At 42.3% G+C, this 26,596-nt stretch overlaps 2 protein-coding genes across 3 annotated transcripts; both read left to right on the top strand.

Annotated features, from left to right (window-relative positions):
- Positions 1–3,706: 3,706 nt before the first annotated feature.
- Positions 3,707–7,701, top strand: LOC115359906 (tubulin beta-4B chain-like). The gene is made up of 5 exons (XM_030052604.1): positions 3,707–3,912; positions 4,982–5,090; positions 5,194–5,304; positions 5,766–6,010; positions 6,364–7,701. Exons 1-5 carry the CDS (start codon positions 3,856–3,858, stop codon positions 7,174–7,176), a joined length of 1,335 nt encoding a protein of 444 aa, XP_029908464.1. The 5' UTR covers positions 3,707–3,855; the 3' UTR covers positions 7,177–7,701.
- Positions 7,702–8,816: 1,115 nt separating this feature from the next.
- dennd1c (DENN domain containing 1C) lies at positions 8,817–22,649 on the top strand. Of its 2 annotated transcripts, XM_030062974.1 has the most exons (23): positions 8,817–8,998; positions 9,498–9,562; positions 10,321–10,364; positions 10,466–10,515; positions 10,883–11,002; positions 11,135–11,204; positions 11,318–11,398; positions 11,489–11,554; positions 14,702–14,755; positions 14,921–15,031; positions 16,265–16,365; positions 16,452–16,497; positions 16,671–16,772; positions 16,872–16,997; positions 19,055–19,156; positions 19,892–19,982; positions 20,142–20,182; positions 20,267–20,317; positions 20,424–20,471; positions 20,564–20,671; positions 20,974–21,056; positions 21,161–21,371; positions 21,462–22,649. In XM_030062974.1, exons 1-23 carry the CDS (start codon positions 8,982–8,984, stop codon positions 22,503–22,505), a joined length of 2,832 nt encoding a protein of 943 aa, XP_029918834.1. In that variant the 5' UTR covers positions 8,817–8,981; the 3' UTR covers positions 22,506–22,649. The 2 variants fall into 2 exon arrangements, with proteins under 2 accessions (XP_029918834.1, XP_029918842.1); XM_030062982.1 differs by lacking the exon at positions 11,489–11,554.
- The last annotated feature ends 3,947 nt before the right edge of the window (positions 22,650–26,596 follow it).

The following is a 26,596-nucleotide window of genomic DNA, read 5'->3' as shown; positions in this document are numbered from 1 at the left end:
GGATTAACTGTAACAATTTGCAGGTGCAGGTGCAGTTGTTATTGTTGTTTTTGTTTTTGTCGTCGTAATTATTAATAATAATAGTGTTATGTCTACACATACACAACAGAAGAACGGCCCACCTGGAGAAAGAGATAGACGGTGGCTGTTCAAAGGACGATGGGAAGTGCCGGTGATGCCGGCCAGAATTGAATAATGACAGGAAGGAAGCGTATCCCGCCCACCTTGCTCCGAGCTGAGAGGAAAAGCAGGCCATAAATGACATCATCACAGTGCTCCAGCAGGAGGGCGCTGAGGACATGCCGCTTGTACGGCCTGTCCGGTGTTGCCGGTGGACAGGTCAGAGGTCACTGCATCTGCCCCTCACCACATCACCATGGTTACTTCCAGTCAAACTGAATCACAACACAGACAACATGAACACGCCACTAATGAACACCATGTTCTGTTCAGTGGCAGGATCACAGTTTGACATTGTAGAAGAAACTCAAAATACTCCCATACACACAAAATTTAACTCTGCACCTTTATTTTGTCAATGTTTGGGTCATCTGAGCTTTCTAAATACTTTGAAAAAAAAAAACATATGTACAACATTGTGTTGATTATCCTCCCATTCAGAGAACAAACAGAAGAGGTGAGGTATTTATGTAGGCAGGGACCAAGAGACAGGCAACAAGTCTGGCTCCTCACAATGATTAAAGAGCCTTTTACACCCTGCAGCACAACCTGAGGAGGGGTTGTTGTTGTTGTTGTTGTTGTTGTTCTTGTTCTTTTGTTCTTTCTATTTGATGCTCTGATCTCACGTTTGACAGTGGAGAGGCCACACAGCTTACAAGTTTGTGTACTGCAGAGTCACACCATGACTAATGACTCAAACCTGAGGCCTGTATCACGAAGCGGGATTAAGGCGTTAGCGAGATAACTTCAGGCTCAACTCTGGATTTTCTGTATCACAAAGCTGGTTAACCTCTGATCGGGATAGAAAATCTATCCTGAACCTGTCCTGAAAGCTAGCCTGCTCCGGGGCAGGGTAGCTTTCAGGATAAGATTGAATCCTACATAAAGCACCGCCCCCTGGCCAATCAGCTGTTTGCCAAAACGTGGCCTGCCCAATCACTGAGGATCCCCTTGAACAACGAGTCCAAATAGTGAGGAAAGTATTACGTGAAAGGATTTTCCTTGACCGATCAAACCCGTTAGATTTTGCCGACGACTCTCTGTATGAGGCTGTAATACTGATGTGAAGCAGCTTCAGCCTGGCTAACAGCTGCCTGATATACAGAGCTGACACTCTGTAGGAGAGGAAAACAGAAATAAGAGATCATTAAAGGAAATTTGATAATTTAAAGTATTTTAGAGGCGTTTCACAACATTTTAGGGACATTTAAAATGGCACAATTGATAAGCTCTAAATATTTTGGGGGGGCAAATTATTCCTGGGTGAGAGAATGGGCCTGATTGACAGCTGAGGGGAATTATACCTGGGGGAATTCAACTATACCTGTCATACACGCAGCACATCTGTGCAGTGCAGTGAGTTCATGGGTTTCAGCGTCAGATGTGGAAACTTGAGCCATTGATGTGTAACTTGCGCATTTATGCAGTCGGCAATTCGTTGCCAAGCATTCTGCCTTCTCTTCGCGGCAGCCACGGTGTTCGATGTAGTGTGTAAATGTTGTTTTTCCTCCTCATACTTCTCCAGTATAATACGCTGCTCCTCTGCCGTGAAACACGCTGTGCGTTTTTCCTTGTCGCTCATGTTTGTGATTGGTCAGCTGCCTCGGAACCCGCCCCTTACACGTGTGCATTCACTGCTCTTCATGACGCAAACCTGGATCGAGTGAGCGAGTTGATAACCAGCGTCGGGATACCGGTTATCCCTGATCACCATGTTCTCGATTAGTGTAGCTGGATAGGTCTGAGCAATCCAGGGAAAACTAAGCTTGCTTCGTGATACAGGCCTCTGGAGGGCATACACTGCCAAAAGTTTTGTTTGGCAGCTTATGCCCTCTGTTTGTTTGTTTGGGTAGTTGGTTGGTTGGTTGGTTTTTGGTTAGATTGTGGGTTTATGCACATTCCTTTATCATTATTCAAACTCAAACTGCAAAACACATGAAACAGCAACACATTAGTCAGTAAAAAGGTGAAGACATTAAAAATTAAAAGAGAGATAACCATACACTTGTTCCTTGGAGGTCAGAGTTCTTACTATGCCTTCTTTAATACTAAGGCTACCTGTTATGCAGAGACTACATACATTTCCTTTTTCTTTTCTTTTTTTCTGGTGAATTCCCGAGTTAGTCATACCAACAATACTGAAAATGTCTCTCAGTGCCTTTTGAATGTATTACCTCTTTTCATGTATGCACAAACTGTGAGGAAGAATTTGAAGACAATTAAATCTATCTTTCTGACTAGCCTTAAAAAGGTCATCATTTCCTTATCACCTCGGAATGTGGCTGGTTTCCCAAGAGAGTAGAAGCATTTGAAAACTGTACCAGTCAACAAAAAATACAGCACCAGTTGTTTGTTTGATCAACATGAAGAAGCATCAAGCCTCAGAGTTTGCAGACCAACATACTTATGTTTTTCTATCCCACCAGGTAGTTCAGAGCATTCATCTGGGCAACCGCTCTGAAGTCATCAGGTTCCTCTGGTCTGGCTGCCAGACGAAGAGCACAAGCTTGCATTTATTATATAAGCCTGTCCAGTGTTTTCCAGAGTCTTTTGCTGTTTCATGTAGTTTTACTGATTTGCAGCTCCTCATTCAGCTGGAATAAATGCTCACCTTTTGATTCTCAAGCACGTCCACTGTTTGTTTTGTTCATTCTGGGACATTTCTGGAAGCCCTTACCCCCACTGTTTTTTAGACGCCCGCAATTTTGGGAGACAGGAATGACAGGACACAGTCAACTTCTACCATAATTTAAGTTCTGCCTTTGGGCCGGTGACTGTTTAAAGATCTAATGAGCTATGGGGGCTTCATTGCTTGGCATGGGTGGTGACCAGGTGGTTGCCGTACAAGTTCAGAAATCATGGACATCAAGGCTAAAATAAAGCTGACTTACTCCCCAAGCCATGTCACACTTAAAGCCACCTTGGACCACCTTCATTATATTTGTCCTACAAACCAAATGCCTAGTGGAATCCTACACATAAACATACTTCACCACGTAGGCCTTACATGTTCAAGTTCATCTCAGTCACTGTCAGCTACAGTCTCAACGGGTTTTACAAGCCTAGGGAAGGACTACAGAGAGAGGGAAGCCCCTTCCCGGCCCAGCCAGGAGAGCAATGCATGCTGATTGAGAGGACCATTATTAGTTCAAATTAAACACAGTCAATTAGTTATTAACTGGATAATTAATATTAAAATAGTAATAAGATGGGCCTACACTTCAATAGACTGTGCAGGTGTCGTTTTCTACCTGTCTGTTCCATGTCCATGTATTTTCACAATAACATGAGATGTCACACTTGACATGTTTTTACGCACACACACACTCACACACACACACACACACACACACACACTGAGAGAGAGAGAGAGAGAGAGGCTTTTGACCCATGGATGTGAATCAACCTCGGGTCTGCTCGTCCACTGGAGGGAATTCCTGCCACTTTCCGGGCGGCCGTGCCCGGTTGCCATAGAGATGACGTCATGCTGCAGCACGGTGGGAACAGCGCAGCCGCGGAGCGAGGACAGGCGAGCCAGTTTAATACGCAGCTCTCCGCCATTCAGACTGTCGACTGAGCTGGCAGGGCTAGGAGCGAGCAGCCGGAGATTGGACTCTGCAATCCTCACCACAGTTTTCCAGCTTCAAGCGAGCCACTCGACACCTCAGCATCAACATGCGTGAGATTGTGCACCTGCAGGCCGGACAGTGCGGGAACCAGATTGGAGCGAAGGTATGAATAGATACGCCCGCACGCACACACCCACCGGCGTTCCCAATGCAAGCCAGAAGGGCTTAATTTGACGACGGGATTTGTGATTGCACGCAAGCGGATCCTCGCTCTCGGCCAGAGAGGCTGAGCGCGCCACAGGAAATAAAACTCTGAAATAGGTCAGCACCGTGGGCATCGTTGTGTAAGAGTCTGATGCAGGCAGCAGAGCCCACAATAGCATCCTTAGGATGGGCGGTGGCGAGCCGAGACATCCCCGCTGTTATCGCCGACGCTCGCCGCTACTTTCTGTCGGTTTTCCCTCGAGCGAATGAGCCGAAACCTGAAACAAAGTATCACCATGACCGACACTCACTGTGTCAGGGCACAGCATTTTCATTTCGAAAATCAGATCTGTTTTCTTAGGAAAGGAGAGAAGGAATGAATGAACAGACGCCCCCTCCCCCGTGTGTGTGTGTGTGTGTGTGTGTGTGTGTGTGTGTGTGTGTGTGTGTGTGTGTGTGTGTGTGTGTGTGTGTGTGTGTGTGTGTGGCCGGCCCGACCCGACAGAAAGAGGGAGAGAGGGGTGTGGTTCAGCCTCAGACACAGAATGCACTGGAACGCCGGTACCATGGCGTCCATTTTCACGGTTCTCCCTGGTAGAGATGAGACTATTTAACGGTAATTACAGTCTTAGGAGGACAGACCAGCCTGCTGGAAATTAAAATGGTGTTGAGTTGAGTCGTTTTCAGACAGCAGCCCTGCGAGGTGTCTCTTTAACAAGGATCTGTCTGTCTGTCTGTCCCTGTCTGTCAGTGTCTCTGAGAGGTCGATTTTGATAACCTGAAACATTTTCCAGATTAGAAAGCTTGTGTTGGCGTTGAACGTCAGTAGGTGAATTTATGCCATTTCATGCATGTCTTCATTTTGCTGGTTACATGTAAACCCCCTTGCCCCTCCCCCATTGTAAGAAGGACTAAAACCTTGCCCGTTTGGAGCTGGCCAAGGGCACTGAGCTTATTATAAAGGAGTTAGTAAAATTAAAAAAAAAATCTCCCTCTCTCCCTCTCCCTCTCTTACTTTCTCTCTGTAGTTCTGGGAGGTGATCAGTGACGAACACGGCATTGACCCAACAGGAACTTACCACGGAGACAGTGACCTGCAGCTGGACAGAATTAGTGTCTACTATAATGAGGCCTCAGGTCAGGAGTCCAGACTGCCATCATACACACATCACTGATTTTTTTTTTTTTTTTTTTTTTTTTTTAAATAAAAATGTATAATATGTATGCATTCGTGTTCTAGGTGGGAAATATGTGCCAAGGGCCATCCTCGTGGATCTGGAGCCTGGCACTATGGACTCTGTCCGCTCCGGCCCCTTCGGACAGATCTTCAGACCTGACAACTTTGTCTTCGGTATGGACATGTCCAGTCACATATAAATGTATAACTCACTGCGTATAAACAGCAAAGGTAAAGCGAAGCGAATTGTTGTAGAGGGCAATATCACATGAGGTAATCATTTGTATCTGAAACTGCAAAATGAATTAAGACATTTTGGCTTAAAGACAGAAAGAAAACAGATTTCATGCAGTTACAATCAGACATGTAAAGATTTACTGTTCAGAGGGCAGACAGCCCTCTGTGGTACACCCAGTGAGGTTTGTGTGGAAGACACAAAGATGTCTCCAAACACCCATTTCATTCTCCTCTCAAGGTTAGGCATGTGTTAGGCATTATGTTAGAGATTGGTTAAGTTAATGATGAGGGGTACATTCTGTAAGGTGGGCTTTCCTTGAGGCGTTTTAGATCTTCAGTATGCCGCTGGTCCCCTCTCAGTACACCACATTCTGAGTAACTTCATCCTCTGCCCCTAGGCCAGAGTGGAGCAGGAAATAACTGGGCCAAGGGCCACTACACTGAAGGAGCTGAGCTGGTAGACTCAGTCCTGGATGTGGTGAGGAAGGAGGCTGAGAGCTGCGACTGCCTGCAGGGCTTCCAGCTCACACACTCTCTGGGTGGTGGTACCGGCTCCGGTATGGGCACCCTGCTCATCAGCAAGATCCGCGAAGAGTACCCCGACCGCATCATGAACACTTTCAGCGTTGTGCCCTCTCCCAAGGTAAAGTTACGTGCATGTCTTTCATGCTCAAGTTAAACTTTATTTAGAGCCCTTATTCACTTGTTACGATCACAAAAGGCCTTACAGGCTGACAGTTATAGAAAAAAACTGCCCCTGACCCGAATCCTCATGGCAGGCAAGAATAAACTTCCCCAAAAAAACCCTAAAACCAAAAGGGTAGGAAATGCTGGAAAAGATCATGAAGAGTGAGGAACCCGTTCCAGCCTGGCCAGGTGCGATAGGTGCCACGTCTTAGGTTGCACTTTATCATGTAACCTCTAAAACCTTTTTCTTGCCTGCCTCCTCATTATTCATTGGTCATCTCCCTGACCTTTTGCCTCCGCTTCCACCAGGTGTCAGACACAGTGGTGGAGCCCTACAACGCCACCCTGTCCGTCCACCAGCTGGTCGAGAACACAGATGAGACCTACTGCATCGACAACGAGGCCCTCTACGACATCTGTTTCCGCACCCTCAAACTCACCACGCCCACCTACGGAGATCTCAATCACCTGGTGTCCGCCACCATGAGCGGGGTGACCACTTGCCTGCGCTTCCCCGGCCAGCTCAACGCCGACCTCCGCAAACTGGCCGTCAACATGGTGCCCTTCCCCCGCCTGCACTTCTTCATGCCCGGCTTCGCCCCCCTCACCAGCAGGGGCAGCCAGCAGTACAGAGCCCTGTCTGTGCCCGAGCTCACCCAGCAGATGTTTGATGCCAAGAACATGATGGCCGCCTGCGACCCACGTCACGGCCGCTACCTGACGGTGGCTGCCGTGTTCCGTGGCCGCATGTCCATGAAGGAGGTGGACGAGCAGATGCTGAACGTGCAGAACAAGAACAGCAGCTACTTCGTGGAGTGGATCCCCAACAACGTCAAGACGGCCGTCTGCGACATCCCACCACGCGGCCTCAAAATGGCTGCCACCTTCATCGGCAACAGCACAGCCATCCAGGAGCTGTTCAAGCGCATCTCCGAGCAGTTCACCGCCATGTTCCGCCGCAAAGCCTTCCTCCACTGGTACACCGGCGAGGGCATGGACGAGATGGAGTTCACCGAGGCGGAGAGCAACATGAACGACCTGGTGTCTGAGTACCAGCAGTACCAGGATGCCACCGCGGAGGAGGGAGAGTTTGAGGAGGAGGGAGAAGAGGAGGTGGCTTAAGGCTATCGCTTTTTCTCATTTCTCCTCTTCATCCACTTCTCTGCACTCTAGTCATAATTCCATCCAATCATCCATCCACTTACTTCAGCCCTGCTCTGCTCTATTTCTCTGACTTTCCTCTTATTCTTAATTTTCAGGTTTCTCTCTTTTATCACCTTTGATGCTTCCTCCAAACCCTTCTCTCTCTTTTCTCTCTCTCTCTCTCTCTCTCGCTCCCCCCTCTCTGTTTCTCTCTCTTTCTCTCTACTGTTCATAGATCCCTTTTCTTTCTCTAACCAGAGTAGGGCTCCAAACATTAAATTCACTCTCTCATCTCAGCACTCATATAGAGGTAGCTTAAAACACAGGTGTGCTTGTGGTCTTTGGTCAGTAGCTTTTTGTTAATGTTTATTTATCTTATTCCATTTCAAAAATTCCCATACTTGGTCACTTATTCTAAAAAGCCGTTGCTTTCAATTAACTTCAAGAATTTGATCACATGTCTAATTTGGCACAGATTGAAATAAAGTTGTGGGGAAAAAATCACCTCGTCTCTGGAGTGTGTCTGTGTCGCACATTTTTCATAATTCCATAGTTATTTAGTCAAAAAGTTATGATTTATCATGAACAAAAATGCAGTTGAAGAGTAATCCTTACAAGGCATGTTTAAAATGCTTGTTGATATGCTGGCTGAGACGCTCTAATATCAATTGAAACAGGCCAATCAAAATATCGTAATCATTTGCTTAGAAAGTCAACACAACTTTGTGGAGGCCCAAATTTGGCCTCCAGGTTTACTGGCACTGTTGCAAAGGCAGCCCAAAATGGAGGAGACCTGCAATGTCTGTGAATGAGTCAATTATTTTAGAAAACCACAAGGGGGCAGTATGAATTCTAGTCATTGTAGAGCCTCTGGCGAGCACTGAGGTCATGGTGCTGTCTCGTGCCAAGACACTGTTGTCCTGTTCCCACATTTAAATTTACTGTGCAACAGGAAAAGCTCTGACACGTACCCTTAAGCATTCTTTTCAAAGCCTTTGTAATTGAACACCTTCTTCAATAGCATTCTTATACGATGCATAGCCTATATTTCAGTCATTTTATGTAGATAATGTATCAAATGTATGAAATGTGAATATATTACATTCAAATCTGGCAATGAAAAAACAGATTTTCAATGGCAGCTCTGATGTGTCCACTGGACTGCCAAAGAAATCCTGACAATACATGCATACAAATGTCTCTGTCCATTTACTGTAAGCTGATTTGTCTTTAATGCATAAATGGATAATAGCTCCAACGGTTATGACAGAGACCATGAAAAATCAAATCAAGGAAAAAGGAATGGAGGGATCATTTAGTTTGGTTTTATGCAAACCTCCCTGAGGTCACTGCACAGGAAGTCTATTACTAACTTCTTTTAGCTGCACATTCAGGTAAGAGGTGTGTGTGTGTACGTGTCAATGTATGCTGTGTGTGTGTGTGTGTGTGTTGCATCCACACATAAAAACTAAATTTTGAAGACACTTCAAAAGACAAGGATGAGGAAGTGAGAAAAACAGACAGATGCTCAGAGGTTAGAGAGATGGTCTGAGAGATCAGAAGACGTCACACACACACACAGCAGAGCACAACATACACACAGACAGATCAGGAAGTGTGTCGTTCACTCTGGTGCTGATCGCACAGGCTGCTGCTGCTGCCGCTGCTGTCTGTGGTTGTCTGTACCGTCAGTGCAATCGAAATATGTCTCCGATCCAACACACCTGCTGAGGTCCCCCCCTCTCTCCTGGTCAACCACATGGACACAGACACATCCAGACAGCATGGGCTCCAGACTGAAGTAAGTTTAACATCTCCTTGTTTGCTCTACCTCCATCATCTCTGCCCTTCTCTCTGTTCTTGCGGCTTTTATTACTTCCTCTCACAACTGCACAGGAAGTTTCCTACAATAATTCTGTTGCCCTCTGTGGCAGAGTTACCAAACCCTGCACGGTATGTCTTGCTCAAAACCCAGAAAATAGCCTTCTGTGTTTGCCAGAGAAGGCCAGCTCATGAATGTTGTAATATAAATAGAATTGTAGTGTATTTATTACAGATACAGACTGCCTCTGTATCTGTAATAAATATACTACAATTTACCTTTTTTTCGTGAAGTTAATCAGTTCAATATCTATTTGGAGGGGAAGTCTGGGGAATTGTGAGTAATGTTGATGTGAAAAATGTTGTCCAGCTTCACAGTGAGACCAAATAAACACCTCAGCATTAGTTTGGTAGGTGACACCTTGTTGGTAAGCAGTCCATGTGGACTTCCCCTCACCATCAGTGCTCTTTCCTGTCAGAAAAAACCCTGAGCGAACTTTCTACTGGTTCTTTGAAGCAACTGGCCCCATCGCCAGAGACAAAGGTGAGTGACACTTGTGTGCTTTGCATCAAAATCTGTCCTTGCCTTCCTGTCAGCAGCAAATCTGGGCCAGTTGGGATTCGCAAATGTTTCCTAGCTTTTGTTTTAGCCATTTGTGTGGGTTTACTGCAGAACCTTTGAAATGAGTCATCAAAAGTGTCCTTCACATCCTCTGTCATGATTTTATTAACTCTCTGCTACTCATTGTGCTGTCCCATGAAACAAACCCCACCCATCTGAGACCTAACTTGTTAAAAAAAAAACAACAAAAAAAAAAAAACATAAATTTTAAATACTATTTGATTTACTATAGCTATTACACATTCATTACAAGGAAAGTGTGATGAGGGCATGAAAGAATAGGTTTTTGCTGAACTGGGAGTTGCTCATACTTCCTGTCATGTGATCAGAAACCACAAAACATTTCTAGTCACACTAGAATTCATATGAGAACTTCTTATGATAGCTATCATAATAACAACAGCAGCTTTTTACTCCAGAGAGGGAACTGGGTCGAGAGCTGGGGGTCCAAAAAGAGGGAACACTATTATGGACATGCTGCCTGCATTATGTCTTTTATCATTTTTTTTCTTTTGAATGTTTCCTATTTTTGTTTATATGGCTCATTATTATGTCTTTTCACAGGGCACTTTGAAAACTCTGCTCTTCTGTGAGCTATTCACAAACAAAGCTTATGATTAATAGTAGTGTTATATTAGTATTTTTTTATTTTGTTTGTTTGGTTTTGTGTTGTTTTGCAGATCCTGGTGTTTTGTTTCAGTTTCCAGAGGACTTCTGTGATGAGGTATCCACTCATGTCTGCTCTTCTTTACAGTGTATAATATTTACAGATGTAATGTCATATTGGAATGACACTGGTTAAAAAGGGTATTTCTCACTGCGTAGGAGTCCTGTAAAACACTGCCCAAATTCTGTTTCCCCTACGACATACAAAGGTGAGCACAGTCACCGCTCATTTGCAAAGCCAGATCTCTCATTATCAGTTCATCACTGCCTCTCCTTCCTCCAGTTCATCTTTCCTGTGGCCTGACCGCCCGTCTACCTGTGTGTCTTTTTTATTTGTCTTTTTTATTAATTACTTTCTTTCTTTCTCTATGTTTTGGATTTTTTGTACTTATTTTTGTGCCTCTGTCCTCATTTGTTTGTTGTTGTTGTGATTTAACTTGTCAGCCTGTTTTTCACATGCCTTTTATATTGCCTTTTTCACTAATGTAAAGTGATTTTGTATCTGTGAAAGGTGCTATATGAATAATCTTTACTTACTTATTTACTATTCATCCATGCATCCGTCTGTCTCTCCAGAGTGAGGGATGGAGTGGCAGTGCAGCACTTTACTTTCGTCTTGACTGACCTTGAAGGATGCCAGCGCTTTGGCTTCTGTCGCCTCACCAACAGCACACAGACCTGCCTTTGCATGCTCAGGTATGTGTGTGTGTGTGTGTGTGTGTGTGTGTGTGTATAAGAGAGAAAGAGAGAGAGAGTAACCCCTATAGGAAGCTTTACAATACACTTAATACTATGATGTAAAGCATTTTTTTATCCATTTGGTTACAGTTATCTTCCATGGTTTGAAGTGTTTTACAAACTCCTCAACAACCTGGCTGATTACCTTACAAAAGGACAGGTGAGTTTCTGTATGCTGTCTGTGTGTGTGTCTCCTGGACTCTCTCATGTTCATTTTAATCCATTAATCTACACCATCTTGAATGAATATCTCTACCATACTTCTCTCAACAGACAAATGAAATGAAATTGCTGCTGGCTGCTCTGTACAAGCAGCCCATCCCGCTGGCAGCTGGATCTGTCACTCTGCAGATGGTAAGTCTAAATTAGCCGATGACAAGCAGGAGTCAGACTTGACTTTATGGTCATTTCTGTGAATGGTTAGTGTGTTGTGTTTTCTCTGAGGGAGAGCAGCTTTTGGTCAGCACAGAGGTGTCCCACCCTGTTGGACACCAAGAGGGACATGAGGGGGTGAGTCCCAGCGGTCCATGTCTGGACTGACAACCGAAGCCGCATACAGGCTAATCTGCAAAAAAAAAAAAAAAAAAAAAAAAAAACATCCACTGTGTCTGTGCTTAAGTGCTGAACCTCATGTCTGTTGACTAAAACATCGTCCTCACTTACCCTCCTATGCAATCAACTGTTTAAAATGAACCTTATGTGGACTAACTGTTAACACTGAGTGTGATCCTTGGAATAATAAATAATGTGCATAACTCCATGTCTGGCTATGGGGGGGTTCTCTTCTCTCTGTAGTCCTCAAGATTTTTTCCATTTGCCCTGTTCCATCTTTGGGTTTTGGGGGGAGTTTTTTCTTACCTGCTGTGAGATTTAAGTTGGGGAGTGCTGTCCTGTTGTCTGTTTTAAACTTGTGGCCCACTGAGGCTATAAAAACTGATATGGGGCTTCAAATAAATTTGAACTTGAACTAACATAGGGAAATACTTACCTCTGACTGGTCTGCTTAGAGGAGATGGCTGATTTGGTGCCAGATGCAATTCCTTGCTCATGTTGATTTTGTATCTGAAGTTTGATTCCAAAATGAGACATCCACCACTTGGAGGGGAAAAAGTGATGCCTACTTTTTGAAAATGATCTCTAATGTGACAAGTAAAATATCTATCGATATGATTTAGTCTTAAAGTTATTAGTCATTTTAACACTTTTGCTTTCAAAGTAGTTGTGCTTTGGCAGATAGTATCAGTAGTGTCATCACTGATTTAGTTTTTTTTTTTTTTAAACAGGATGCATAGCATTTTGGAATGAAACTCTTGATAATTTGGTCTTGTAACCAGTTTCTGTATGATCCTAAATGTACTAATATACATTTGAAAACAAAGAAAACATACATTAAAGGGATAGTTCACCCATTTTGAAAAAAATTGTTGTACTGTACTGTACTTACCCTCTAAGTGCTATATAGGTCAGTTGCTGCACTACTGATGGACGGCTCCAAAGCTAACTATTAGCCCCCTGCCTTTGGGTTGATATCCTCCCGGTCAGCTTTGTTTAAAAATAGCTGTCTAAATCAACTCCAACAAGGTTTAACAGACATTTTATAAGCGCTGTTGTCTGAAAAGAAAATGCACCTATGATTACTGAGTGCACGAGCACAATATTTTTTCTTAAGCTATTTTTTGTGATTCTGTGGTGGCCACGTTGCAGTGTGTCTTGCTGACTCAAATAAACAGAAAATAAAACTTTTGGTTAGGGTGATCAGCCTTCTACATAAAAATACAGAATTTTCAACATCCAGACATAACCAGTTCATTGATATTTACTCATCAAATCCAGTAAAGTGAGGATTTTGATATACTTTGACATTTTGTGGATATTGATGGCTGTCTTCATCTAGTTGGGACCTAGGCAATTGGGGAATAATATTATAGCATTTTTCTTTATTATTATGACATTAAATATGAATCTCATTTGTAACTTCACTGGATTTGACAGTTAAATATAAATGAATTGGTTTAAGGAAGTGTTTCTGGAAATTCTGTTTTGAAGACTGAATGCCCAAACTGGAAGTCTTATATGAGACAGAATCAGAGCATAGACACAGAGGAATCCTAAACTAATTAGGCCCTCGCCCTCCATCGGAGAGAGGGCCTATTGTTTTTGTACTGTTTTTTCCGGTTCTTTTTATTATCGGTACGTTTTTTTGACGCTTAATTTGACCCCCTAAACATGCTCAAAAACTCACCAAATTTGGCACGCACCCCAGGTCTGGCGAAAAATTCGATAAAATGGCAACTCGGACCCCCGAAGTGCAAAAATGGGCTCTCTAGCGCCACCTAGGCACACTAAATCGGCTGCTGCGGCCCACAGGAATGTGATAGAGAGACCAAACCAGCGCCGAGACGTAGGTCTCATCAAGGCCGAGATTTCACGTGCCGCCCCCCCCACCTAAAATCAACAGGAAGTCCGCAATTTGCCTTTCAAAGTAAAAGTCGGGCCCCGAAATTGCGCGTTGAACAAAATTTATCTCCTCTGAGGCCGTAAATCTTGGCTTGAAAAGCTAATAAATGAAAGAGGATACAGTGCTTAACAAAAGTTGTTCGGGATTTCGTCATTCCGGCCTTAGTTTTTAAAATAAACGCCCTCGAAGTCAGCCCTCGAATAAACGCCCTCGAAGGCGCCAGGCGCACACTTGGCACTACTTAGCCACCTACCGTCTAAAGTAAATGTCTAATTAATTTTTAAATTGGAACAAGTTTGTGGCCGCTGTCAAGACTTTTCGACCATTTTGGACCCTGGTGTCCTCTCCTCTGCACTCTGCCCGGTCATGTGACTCACTCTAGGTAACGGACACACCCATTATAAACTGAAAACAGTCAAACTTAAACTGCCGTAACTCAAAAACGGTATAAGATAACAAAATCGTGTAAATACAAGATTTATAGAGCCGAGTCTTGTGTCTCGTTTAAACTTTGAATAAAGTCTGTAACTCAAACGATGTCCGAGCGGCGTTACCTCAAACATGGGTGGGTTTGATCGATTTTTCCATTGGATTGCATGGGGATTTTTCTGTCTGCCTGCATTTTGGTCTGATCATGACACAGCTGCCAGTACTCATGTATTAGCTCAGTACTCATGTCACTCACACACTAGGACATCCTGGGCCTTTCAAAATAAAAGCCCAAAACTCTTTCCAACTGAAAGCACTGAAAAATACCCTTACAAATGGGAAAATGGATAAATTGTCTGCACTTCAATGACACAAACATCGTCGCGGACCGGCACCGGTGCGAGGGCCGACCAACGCTGCTTGCAGCTTTAATTTCATATTGTGCTTGTGTATGCAAAATCATTTGTACGTTTTCTTTCTGGACAAAAACATTTGTAAAAGTGATTATTTGAGTGGATTTCGGTGAATATTTTGAAAGAAAGCTAAAAGTTAACCAAACAATCCAAACAATGGTAGGAGGTAAACAGTTGGCACTCGGGCCATCAAACCATTATCCAGCACACAAGCGCATAACATCACTACTGCCCCACATACCACTGTGGGGGCAAGTGAAATCATATGAAATATGTCAAAATGGGTGAAGTATGGCTTTAATTCTGGTGACTTTCTCAGAGCCTTTAATACAGTGCTGTTTCCGTCTCTCTCCCCAGGTTCCTTACTTCATTGCCCCAGATCCCAGGAGTCTTCCCTCCATCCCTGAGAGTGTGAGTGTGTCAGAATACTCAACTGTGGATTTGCATCCTCCACTGCTTTTATTTATTTATTTACTTAATTACTTCTTTATTTTGCCACATAATGAAACTTCGCCACTTTTATTTTCAGTATCTATTTGATAAATTAGTCAACATCAGTGTGTATGTGTGTTCCAGAGAAACCTGACGGAGCTGATTGTAGCTGTGGATATGAGTAACCTGCTCCAGATCTATGCCAGCATGCTGTTTGAGAGACGCATCCTCATCTTTGCCAGCAAACTCAGCACTGTAAGACACACACACATACACACACATACTAGTGGTGGAAAGAGTAGTACTTGCTATTCAAGTAGAAGTATTGTCACTTTGCTGATAGCAAAAGAAAAAAGTAGGTTTATTCGATGCAATGTAGTCCATGAAATTCTAAAAGGACAAGAATTCAAAATTCAAACTATATTCTTTTCACTGGAAATTGCTTAAATGAGTTTACGATGCTTATAGAGAGCCTTGCTGCATTTGTAAGCTGATGGAGTTGGTTAAAAAGTAGCTAAGTACAATACTTACTACAGAAAGTACAGAAAAAACTTATGTTAGAGTAAAATCATGACTTATAAAAATCAAAAAGTTACTCAATCAATATGACATGAATCCTGTAAAGTTAATTCCACACCTGACACACACACACACACACACACACACACACACACACTAGTTTGGACATTAAGTAGGACTGAACACTATATTGGTATATCATTATCTAGATATGAACATGTAATATATAAATCTCAAAAGGTAATGATATGCACAATATCAAATTTAGGATTAGCCTAATACACTGATCAGTCTGTTCTGGTCAGCCATTCTACAGCCAATTGTTATTATACTGTTTGAAGAATGCTTAATGTTCATTGTTGCTCCACTTAAAATTTCAAATAAGTGTTAACCCATAGTTATATTAGATTGCTTTTGAGATATCTGGCATAAATTGAGGCGTGAAATATTGTCCGTAATGTGTAGCCTGAGTGTTAAGTATGTTTTATGCTCTTGTGGTGAGGATTATAAGTTAAGGAACACAGCACCAACAACGCCACCTGGGGAGTTTCGCCCCAGGAATTAAAATCTCCTTAAGCTTGGGTATCTGGTGTGTTGATCATGCACACAGACTCGTTACTGAAGAGGACAGAGAACAACAAACAAGTTCATTTATTAGGCAAAATCTCTCACTTAACTGTAATTTGCCATAAGATTTGGCTGACATACCTTGAAGGAGTGAAAACATAAGCTCAGCAAAACAAGGCAACAAAACTGAACACCAAACCAGCAACAGCAGAGGCAGCCAGGAACAGAGAGTGAATAAAGCACCAGAGGCTTCATGTAGTGTGGCCCTGATGAGGGAATTGGTTAGGGGAGGAGTTGGGCCTAGGGCTGCGTTCACCAACACTGGACACAGTGAGTTCACCTTTGCCTTGGGAGCCTTCCCCACCACACTCTGAAACCACCCCTACATTGTGTTGTGTGCAGCTGACGGCCTGTGTCCATGCACTAAGTGCTGTGATCTACCCCATGTACTGGCAGCACATCTTCATCCCCATCCTGCCACCTCACCTACTGGACTACTGCTGGTGAGTAGATGCTCTCTCTCTGTCTCTGTATCTCTCTGACAATTGATTTTAACATTTTCTAATACCAATGTCTCATTTGATTGCAGTGCACCAATGCCCTACCTCATAGGGGTCCACTCCAGTCTGAGTGAGGTAGAGTGCTGATTAAAATAATGCAAAATAATGCAACAAGCTCCAATTTCCATCAACATACAGTTCTTTCATTATCCAAAGGATACTACCAAACCTATTCGTCTGCCGCTGTGAGTTACTAACAAACAGCACTGACCAGTGTGTGTCACTGCCTCTGTGTCTGTCCATGACAGAAGGTGAGGAGTCGCGGATTGGAGGAAGTCGTGATTCTGAATGTGGACACAAACACTCTAGAGACCACCTTTGATGACCTGAAGAGGATTCCTTCAGATGTGGTAATATTGTGTGTGTGTGTCTATAGGGGTATGTTCGTTCACTTGTGCACCTGTGAATATATACAAATCATTCTCTTGGCCTCTGTTGTCTGTCCCCAGATGTCAGGGCTGAAGGTGCGTTTGAAGCGCCAGGCGGTGTCTCCTGGCTGCGGTGTCGCCAAGGCCTTCCTGCGAGCTCAGGCTCTGCTGTTTGGAGGCTACAGGGACGCAGTGCAGGGAGACAAGGTCAGTAACAAAAGTAGTAAGTAACAAAGTAACAAAAAATGTGGAAAAAAAAAAAAGTTAAGGAGGAAAAGAATTACATTATTAACTTAATAATCTTACTGGGGAAAAGGTTCATCTATAAAGCATCCAATACCGAGTTCTTAAATGTTCATAGATTCAAAAGTACCAATTTATTTTGGAGAGTTTTATCACAGATAGACAGTATCACATGGAAAGATGGAGACAGTTCATTGAAGCTGAGGGGTGGTGAAAAGAAAAGAAAGGAAACAAGGAGGAAGGGGAAGGAGGAGAGGAAAAAAAAACAAACAAACTAATTTGATTATTTAAACGATCAATGCTGAGCCATTGCAGTGTTTAGCATTACAGACAGGATCCCCTTGTTACAGTGTTTGTACTTGTTAGTTTTTGTTTTTGTTTTTGTTTTTGTTTTTGTTTTTGTTTTTGTTTCTGTTTTGTTTTGTTTTGTTTTGTTTTGTTTTGTTTTTTTGTTTGGTGTCATTCGCTTATTGGATACTTTTCTTATGTTGTCTTGTTTTTGTTTTTGTCTGCCTTTGTGCTTGTGAAGTGGATGGTTGCCTGTTACTGCCACCTGATTATTTGTTGGTTTTTTCCCCAAAAGAAAAAAAATGTGTATACATGTGCATGTGTATGTATGTATATATATGTATATGTGTACGGGTGTATGAATGTATATATGTATGTATATGTATGTATATATATGTATGGATGGATGGATGGATGGATGTGTGTGTATGTGAATGAATGTATGTGTGTATGTATATATATATATATATATATATATATATATATATATATATATATATATATATATATGTGGGTGTATATAAAAACGAAAGAGAAAGAAAAAGAAAAAAATAAAGAAAATAAAATTTGGTCCCCATTAGGGGGGGTGGTGGAGGGGGAAAAAAAAAAAAAAAAAAAAAAGTAACAAAAAATGTGGAAAAAAAAAAAAGTTAAGGAGGAAAAGAATTACATTATTAACTTAATAATCTTACTGGGGAAAAGGTTCATCTATAAAGCATCCAATGCCGAGTTCTTAAATGTTCATAGATTCAAAAGTTTTGTTAAATACCAATTTATTTTGGAGAGTTTTATCACAGATAGACAGTATCACATGGAAAGATGGAGACAGTTCATTGAAGCTGAGGGGTGGTGAAAAGAAAAGAAAGGAAACAAGGAGGAAGGGGAAAGAGGAGAGGAAAAAAAAACAAACAAACTAATTTGATTATTTAAACGATCAATGCTGAGCCATTGCAGTGTTTAGCATTACAGACAGGATCCCCTTGTTACAGTGTTTGTACTTGTTAGTTTTTGTTTTTGTTTTTGTTTTTGTTTTTGTTTTGTTTTGTTTTGTTTTGTTTTGTTTTGTTTTGTTTTTTTGTTTGGTGTCATTCGCTTATTGGATACTTTTCTTATGTTGTCTTGTTTTTGTTTTTGTCTGCCTTTGTGCTTGTGAAGTGGATGGTTGCCTGTTACTGCCACCTGATTATTTGTTGGTTTTTTCCCCAAAAGAAAAAAAATGTGTATACATGTGCATGTGTATGTATGTATATATATGTATATGTGTACGGGTGTATGAATGTATATATGTATGTATATGTATGTATATATATGGATGGATGGATGGATGGATGGATGTGTGTGTATGTGAATGAATGTATGTGTGTATGTATATATATATATATATATATATATATATGTGGGTGTATATAAAAACGAAAGAGAAAGAAAAAGAAAAAGAAAAAAATAAAGAAAATAAAATTTGGTCCCCATTAGGGGGGGGGGGAGGGGGAAAAAAAAAAAAAAAAAAAAAAAGTAACAAAAAATGTGTATATATATTTTTTACATGCGTCATGAAAAAAAAAATACCAGAAAAAAATTGTGAATGATTATGAAGGCAATAAAATGAGCACCTCAAAGCTTCAGCCCTGCACAAGACTGTGTACTCTTTTATAAAATTCAAGAGGGACTACCTACATTTTTCTGGACTCAGTCTGGACTCAATCTTGTCTCTTCCTGTGTTCTTCTCTTCGCAGACGGGTGAGATGTGGTTCAATGAGGAGCTGTTTTTGCATCACAGGTCACCCAGTATGAGACAGTTCCTGCAAAGTGCCATTCATTTGCAGTTCTTCAAGCAGGTACACAGTCCTAAATCATGCAGCACACTGCCCCCTGCAGGACACACTCTGTTATCTACAGTATCTGTGTGTTCATTTGCTTTTTGAAAATATATAAAAGAAAGATGTTTAGGACAGTGTGAGGCAAACTCTGATGCTGTCACTGGCAACATAAAATTCTTAAAGTGCTGCACCATGTATCGGTATCTTTGACATGAAATGTTAGGATATTACAAGCTGCAAGGCAAAAAAAAAAAAAAAAAAAAAAGTGGTCAGAGGTTTCTGCACTATTAAAGCAAAAATTTTGGATGGTGGTCTACAATATTATGAAAAGCTAATGTATGCAACTCTTACATATAAATACATTATTTTGTTAAATCTAATGCCAGCCAAGTTCACACAATGCTGTTTAACTATGCTGATTAAGCCGATCAACCAATGATAAAACTCTTTTCCTGTCTGTCTACCGTCACCATCAAAAAATAAAGCAGAAATGAAGTTTGAAAAAAAACAAACTTCAAACACACTTCATGATTTCTACTAGAATTATGTAATTTTATGCTGTTTCAAAGACTGAAAAAGATTCCACTGAGCAATTCAAATAAATTTTGAATTTCTACAAATTTGGACACCATTTTGTGACAGATTTTGTATGGTTCTCATTTACTCAGAATTATATGTATTGTTGATTGTACACAGTCCATATGAAAGCCTGACTAAACACAGCTTTACATCTACCATGCTGTTGATTTTCAGTTTATTGATGACCGCATGGAGATTCTGAACAAAGGGAAGGAACCAGATGATCTCTTTGAAGAGGAGATTCTGCAGTGTGGAGCAACTGCGGGTATGCCTCTCTCTCTCTCTCTCTCTCTCTCTCTCTCTCTCTTTCTGTGTGTGTGTGTGGTGGGGGGGGGGCGGGGGGGGGGGGGGGGTAAGAAGCATGTGTATCTCAAACTTTTCTATCGCTCACTTATCTCTTCCTCCTCTTTATCTCTGTTTGTAGGAAGAGGCACATCTTATCAACAGTTAGTTGGTAACCTGAAGGTAAGACTGTTTTAATACCATTGAAACACAATGGCACCCCTTGCTGAGAACTGGCCAATAGGCATACACTTGTCCTTGTTACAGAAAGGGGGAGGAGCAATCATTCTCAATATGAAATCCAAGGCAAACATGAAGGTAAGCACAAGCCAAAGTGTGTTTTGGCCCTGTGAGAAGCAGGTTAGAGTTATGCTATCAGTATCACAAGAACAACACATTCATTAATATTTGAAATCTCTCTCAGGCCAAAGGTCTCACCAAAATGGGCTTGAAGAACCTGCTGATACACAAGGTAGGTGTATGTTTGCCTATATGTAATGGATGCCAATCCTGCAATAGTTGTAACTGTCTTTTCTTGTGTGTGTATTTATATGTGTGGTGCAGGACCACAGTGAGGCACACGCCCTTCAGAGAGGTGGATCAGTATCACACCGTCGTGCTCAGTCTGACTGCCTACAGAGCCGTCTACCAATCACACAACATTTTGGAATGGTGAGATCTGCCACAGCCTCTCTACTAATCCATCAAAAATTCCCCCCTGACCCATTTCATATTCAGAAAATGTACATTTAAGTCTCTTAAATGTGATTTTGATTAAATGAAACCAACACCTAACCTCATCACTGCTTAATTTGCTTGTTCTGCTGTGTAATATTGCTTGACTGTGCTGTGCTGCATCTTCTGTTGCTCTCTTCCCAATGCTGTGTTGTGTGTTGTGACATCTATCGCTTCCACTTGGGGGGGCTGCTTTGTTTGTATGCCTGGCTTTGTTGTGCGATGTTGCCTCATGTTAGTCTCGTCCCCGTCGGCCTGTTCACAAACACAGGGCTCCTGGAGAGGAGGAGAACACAGAGGACACCACACATACCTGGGATGGGTGAGAAAAATAAAAAGAATAACAGATGAGGGAGGAGTTGGGAATTTCAAAGAAGAATATGCAGCCTGAATATTCTTGTTTGTCTCTCTCTATATTTGTGTAAGGGCTGTGTCCATGCCTGCAACTGAGCCTGACTCTGAGCTCCAGAAGGATGAAGAGGAAGAAGAGGCACTGCTGTGCGACCCAGAGGAGATGGACCTGCTTGGGGAGATCTTTGACACGCTCAGCTCCCGGAGCTCCCATGAACGTGGCTTGCTGTACGGCACACGCAGCCTGGACCTGTTTGGACCTGACAGTCATGACTACATCACAAAGGTAACAGGGAGAAACTGACACAAACACACACATTTATATCCCTGCAATGGTCTTCTCTTGTGCATCACAGGCTGTGGTTGTGTATTCCAGCGTGGACTCGCCAATCCCAGCCAGGAGAGTCTTTCTCTGTCCATCAGTGGCAGTGACAGCCTGCACAGCTGGAACCTGGAAGAGGGACTGCAAACCACAGACAAGGTGTCAGAACTGGCAGAGGACTCTGACTGGCTGAGCATGGACGCAAGCATACTGGAAGAGGAGGTATCAGAAAGTCTGCTGCTGCCATGTGATGTAGAGGAACAAGGAAGTGAACTGAGAGAGCATAGAGAGAAGGGAGAGCAACAGGGGGAAATGAATGGGAGCAAAGGAGAAGTAACAGCAAAAATAAACTACAAGACAGTTGAGTTAGCAGAAGATAAAACAAAGGAGGATCAGGAAAATAAACTAGGTTTGGAAGAGATGACTGCGAAAGAACAAGTCGCAAGGCAAGAGGATGATGAGTTGGGAGAAAAAGAGGTGGATGGAAATCAGAGTGATGAGGTTATTGTGATAAGAGAAGTAAAAGAAGAAGCCGCTGAAATACAGAAAGATCTGGTGAGAGAGGGAGAGGGACAGGAGAGGCAGCAGGAGAGGAAAGCTGTGGAGATGACAGGATCTTCACACAGCAACAGATCTGTGGAATTGTGTGCCCAATCTGACTGTCATCCTAACGGTGCAGAGGTGGTGGACGAACACCAGAGACAGGACGAAACAGCCAGTGCAAAACCGCCACCTTCTCCTGAGTCTCAGATGCTACCAGCTGACACTGATCTGAAACCTCAGGCAGGTCAGGAAAAAAGCAACGAAGAAGCAGGAGGGAAAGAGGAGCCAGAAGTAGGACAGACACCTCGTCCTCCAAAAGTGCTGTCTGTGGTAGCTCGGTTTCAGTCACAGGCCCCCAAACAAGGCCCCCAAACCAAGAGCTTGGCTGAACCAGGTAGACCATGCAGCATGTTATGCAACTTGGAAAAAGTTCGGCCATACCCACAAAATGACTCAAATACCCCATCAGATGTGGACAGCCGTTCAGAACCAACTGAGGCGCAAGAGACACCTCCCATCAAAGTCTCTGAACTGAAGAAGCGATTTGAAGCTTGATTTGTGGGCAACTGACTGGCATTTTGCAAATATTTAAAATTGAATTCTGTCGATTGTATGTGCTTCATGCAATGACTAGTGAGTTGCAGTTTACATAAAAGCCACTGGGCAGTATGGCTGAGGAAATAAATGAATTTCATTACACTGAGCTACCTGAGGGTTTATCTTCATAGACAACTTGAACCATTTGTTATTGATATGTGTATGTGCTGAGTGCTCCATGTACAAATGCTACTCAACAAAAAAACTAACATGATGAAGTAAACATTCTGAAGGATGGACAATGTATATATTAGGCAACTCTTCACATAGGATCAGATGAGAGAATAGATTCATTTCATACCATAAACAAAACTGAAAACAACTGGGCCTTACATAATGATAGCACAACCCCTGCAGAACACAGAGATTGCATCTGTAGAGTATTCGCACAATCCTGGCTCACTGTAACAACACCTTGCACACGCACACATACGACTGATTTAAGCTTTTAATATGACATCAGAGTTATCAGAGCTTGTCATCAAAGTGCATCACAGTAATGTTCACTTTTTTTTTTTTTAAATCAATACTCTCCATAATTTGAAATAGTACAATACATGTGGTTTTCATATACATACAGAATAATTGCATTGTAAAAAATATAGGCTAACTACATCTGTACAAGTACAAAATATGTTCTTTATATGGCAGAGTGAAAGAGAATGCTGACCTCAAGACAGTGAGTACACCTTCAATAACCCTTTAAAAGTGACACTTATTTCCTTCATCATAAATAGCCACCACTGATAGAACTCATAGCCCGATCAGTTTAGATTCATTTATAGCAAGAGGGAGATTGTGCTGTCTTAGGGCCCACAGTTAGTGTGTCTTACGGCAGCTGGTACAAAATAGAAACAGAGAAAATCCAGGCACTTAAAGAGGAAAACCGAGAGACACAGTAACATCAGAATACAGGAGGTATCCATTCAGGAGGTTTACAAATACCATATTTTGAATATGGATTGAGGGCGTGTGTAGCGTGATGGTATGGGTGTCCATGTCTATGCATCATATGAGGCGCTCCTCCTTGGGCAGCGGCAACGGCAGGCCAGGTTTCTCCGGTCCCGCTGCCATCGCCTGTTTCCTCTCCTCGGCACTGGGGCGATACGTTCCCTCCAGCCTTCTTTTCTTCCTGATCACGCACAGCATCAGGACCAGGCCCAGGCTGAACAGGGACAGCGCCCCAGAGACAAACACTGACAGTGTGGGTGGAAGGAACACCTGTATTGCCATGACAACCAACTCTGGGGATCACAAACAAGTCCAGCTGTCAGAAAGGCAGTAAAATTTGACCTCCAGCAATATGTCAAGTCTATGCAGTCATAAACAGCAACAAATAAATTCGATCATATGACAGTATGGTTTCTGTACTGACAAACTCACCTCCCTGAGGAATACAAAGTATTGATCAGGTCTGTTAGATGTGTGCTCTTACATCTGGTCCCACAAAGCATCAGTTGCATACAACAGACAGTGAGGCATCTGGAAACAGGGACAGATCACAGTTCAGTCAATGAGGTCTAATCTAGTTCAGCAAATGTGCACAGAAATTTTCATCTATATCAGACAAAACAAAAACACTAAAGGATAAGAAGAAAAACAAGAACTTTGGGTGACTCATGTGAATAGAGGAAGAAGCTCACCTTATACAAACTTGGTAAAAAGTGGCAGCATGGAATAATTTGGCATAATGAATTACTGCCTGAATGTTGGCTTTTCCTTTTGGTTTATTCAGTGAAAATAGCATTAATTCAAAAACAAGACGACTACAACAATATATAGCTTGCTCTATCCAACTTCAAATATGCTCTCTCCACTGTAACAGTCAGTATCACATGTTGTTTAAACCGAAGTGTGGGGGGAAAAAAATACCCCTTTTGCAAAAGACCTGCAGTAATTCTGTGATAAATCTTAGATTGTAGGTCCATGCAAATGTCACACTAACATTAACCAGAAAAAAATTGCAGGAATATTGGCCTATAGGTCAGTGAAACAGGAAATGCGGAAAAAAGAAATAAGCTCACTCTACAGTCCACCACACACAAGCATCCATAGGCAGTGCTGGAAAGAGAAGGTTATTGGAAATCACCTCTCAAGTGGTATTGCTTTCCCCATATTTTACTATATTATATATTACAATAACAACTGATATAGTATACTTAACAGAAGTAAAAAGGTAAAAGATAAAAAAAAGAAAGTATCAGCTGATGGTGATAAGGAGATTACAAAAAAAGTGCACCAGCAAAGTGGATTCAGATCATTCCTCTCATCTGTGACTATGAAAGGCTGTACAATATATTCTGATCCAGTTTCTCTGCTGATAGAGAGTCGACAAAATTTGCTCTGTCTAATGACGGGCTTTAAAATAACCTAGTGAAGCAAATCTTGCAGTGAAGTAAAAATGTATACATGTAAACGTAACTTTACTTAAACTACTTTTAAAAATACCCCCAAAAAGTAAATAATAGACAAGAAAAGAAAGATTTTTTTCTGTTTTAGGATAAAGACAAATATCAAGATAGGCCACTCTGACCATTTGAATGTCCAAATTAAAGCCCAGCGGCAATAACACACAAATCCTGACACACCCTGCATGTTTCACACGGCCACAGACGGATGCACGTCGCTGCATTGCGGAATGCCACAGATCCTGTTACACCTGTTTGACCGCTGCTTGCTTTCACATCGGGTGACAGTCTGCTGCTGTGAAATGACAAGGAAAACCACAGTTTGTCGAGAAACCCGAGGTGAGCCAGCAAACCCACCGCGCCCCGGTCCTAACCACTTCCACCGCTGATACAGGTGAAGCGCGCCCGGTTACAGCCATCGTTCGCTGTCGGTGGACCTGACACACGTTGTCTGCTTTCTAGGGACTGTCACATAAACTAGTTCACTCAACTGAGACTTACCTGTTAGTGGGAGTCGCCGCGAGGACAGGTGTGCCTTGTGATAACCGGAGAGACAAAGGACGAAGCTCCGGAAAACCGACGAACACTCATAGTCCATTCAGCGATCCGTGGGATCCGACATAGGTGTAACTACTTACTTGCACACTCACCGACCTGTCCATATGCAAATTAAGCTGATCACATGAACGACCTGCACCAATCAGCAACCCCCCACCCCCCCTCCTATTATTGACAGTTCCTGCCCTTCCCTAAACCTGTAATAATGACACAAAATAAGCACAGGTGTTTATTTCCTATATTTCCCTTCGTATTTAGTGAATAGTGAATAGTGCATTTCATAATGTCTATCTAGCACTACCAGACAAATACAGGGTGACCCAAAAAACGGGAATCTTTGAAGTGCGTATTGGCAGACATGAGCAAGTGGCAGCACAATTTTTAAAAAATGAATATTCCATCATTGTTTCTTAAATGGCATGTTTTAAGGTTTCAATTACTATGAATAAAATATTTTTCTTCCATCACTCTTGGTTTTATTGGATTGTTAAAAAGTTCCCGTTTTTTTGTGTCACCCTGTACAAACAGTCCACAGCCCTATTATGTGGAGTGCTCACAGGGCTAGGTTTAATAATTAGAGAGACAAGGCCTTGTGTGAGCTGAGAGGGCTCTGTCTGTTAGCTGGGAGCCTTTAGTGTGGCATGCGATCAGGATTACAGACCAAACAAACCCTGTGCATGTCCAGATAGCTCAGGTCCTGCTGCTGCTACACAAAGACACACTGTGGCCTCTACAGTCGATATCAACTCGTATCAAGTTGATCATTCATGTCACAGTGGTCCACAAAAAAAAAGAGAACATTGTGTGCAAAAAAGAGGTAGGACTGAGTTAAAATAGAGATATGCCTCCAAAAAGGGTGTGTTGATCAGTTATCCTCTTAAGTTTCGGATACCATCATGTGTTGGAATTTTGATTTTGCATTAATAATTTATGTCATAGTAATATTAAAATGTTTAATAATAATTAAAAATCACAGATACATTTAAAAACACATTTTGAACATGTTTGGTGGGGTTCCAAAAATGCACCCCCTACTGGCCAGCCACCCCTAACATTCACCTTCTCCTTTCCATCCTGAACTCT

The sequence above is a fragment of the Myripristis murdjan genome, chromosome 1, assembly GCF_902150065.1.
Source record: "Myripristis murdjan chromosome 1, fMyrMur1.1, whole genome shotgun sequence".
NCBI classification, from domain to species: domain Eukaryota; kingdom Metazoa; phylum Chordata; class Actinopteri; order Holocentriformes; family Holocentridae; genus Myripristis; species Myripristis murdjan.
Note: the sequence above shows the minus strand (reverse complement) of the source record. Positions and strands in the feature narration are given on the sequence as shown.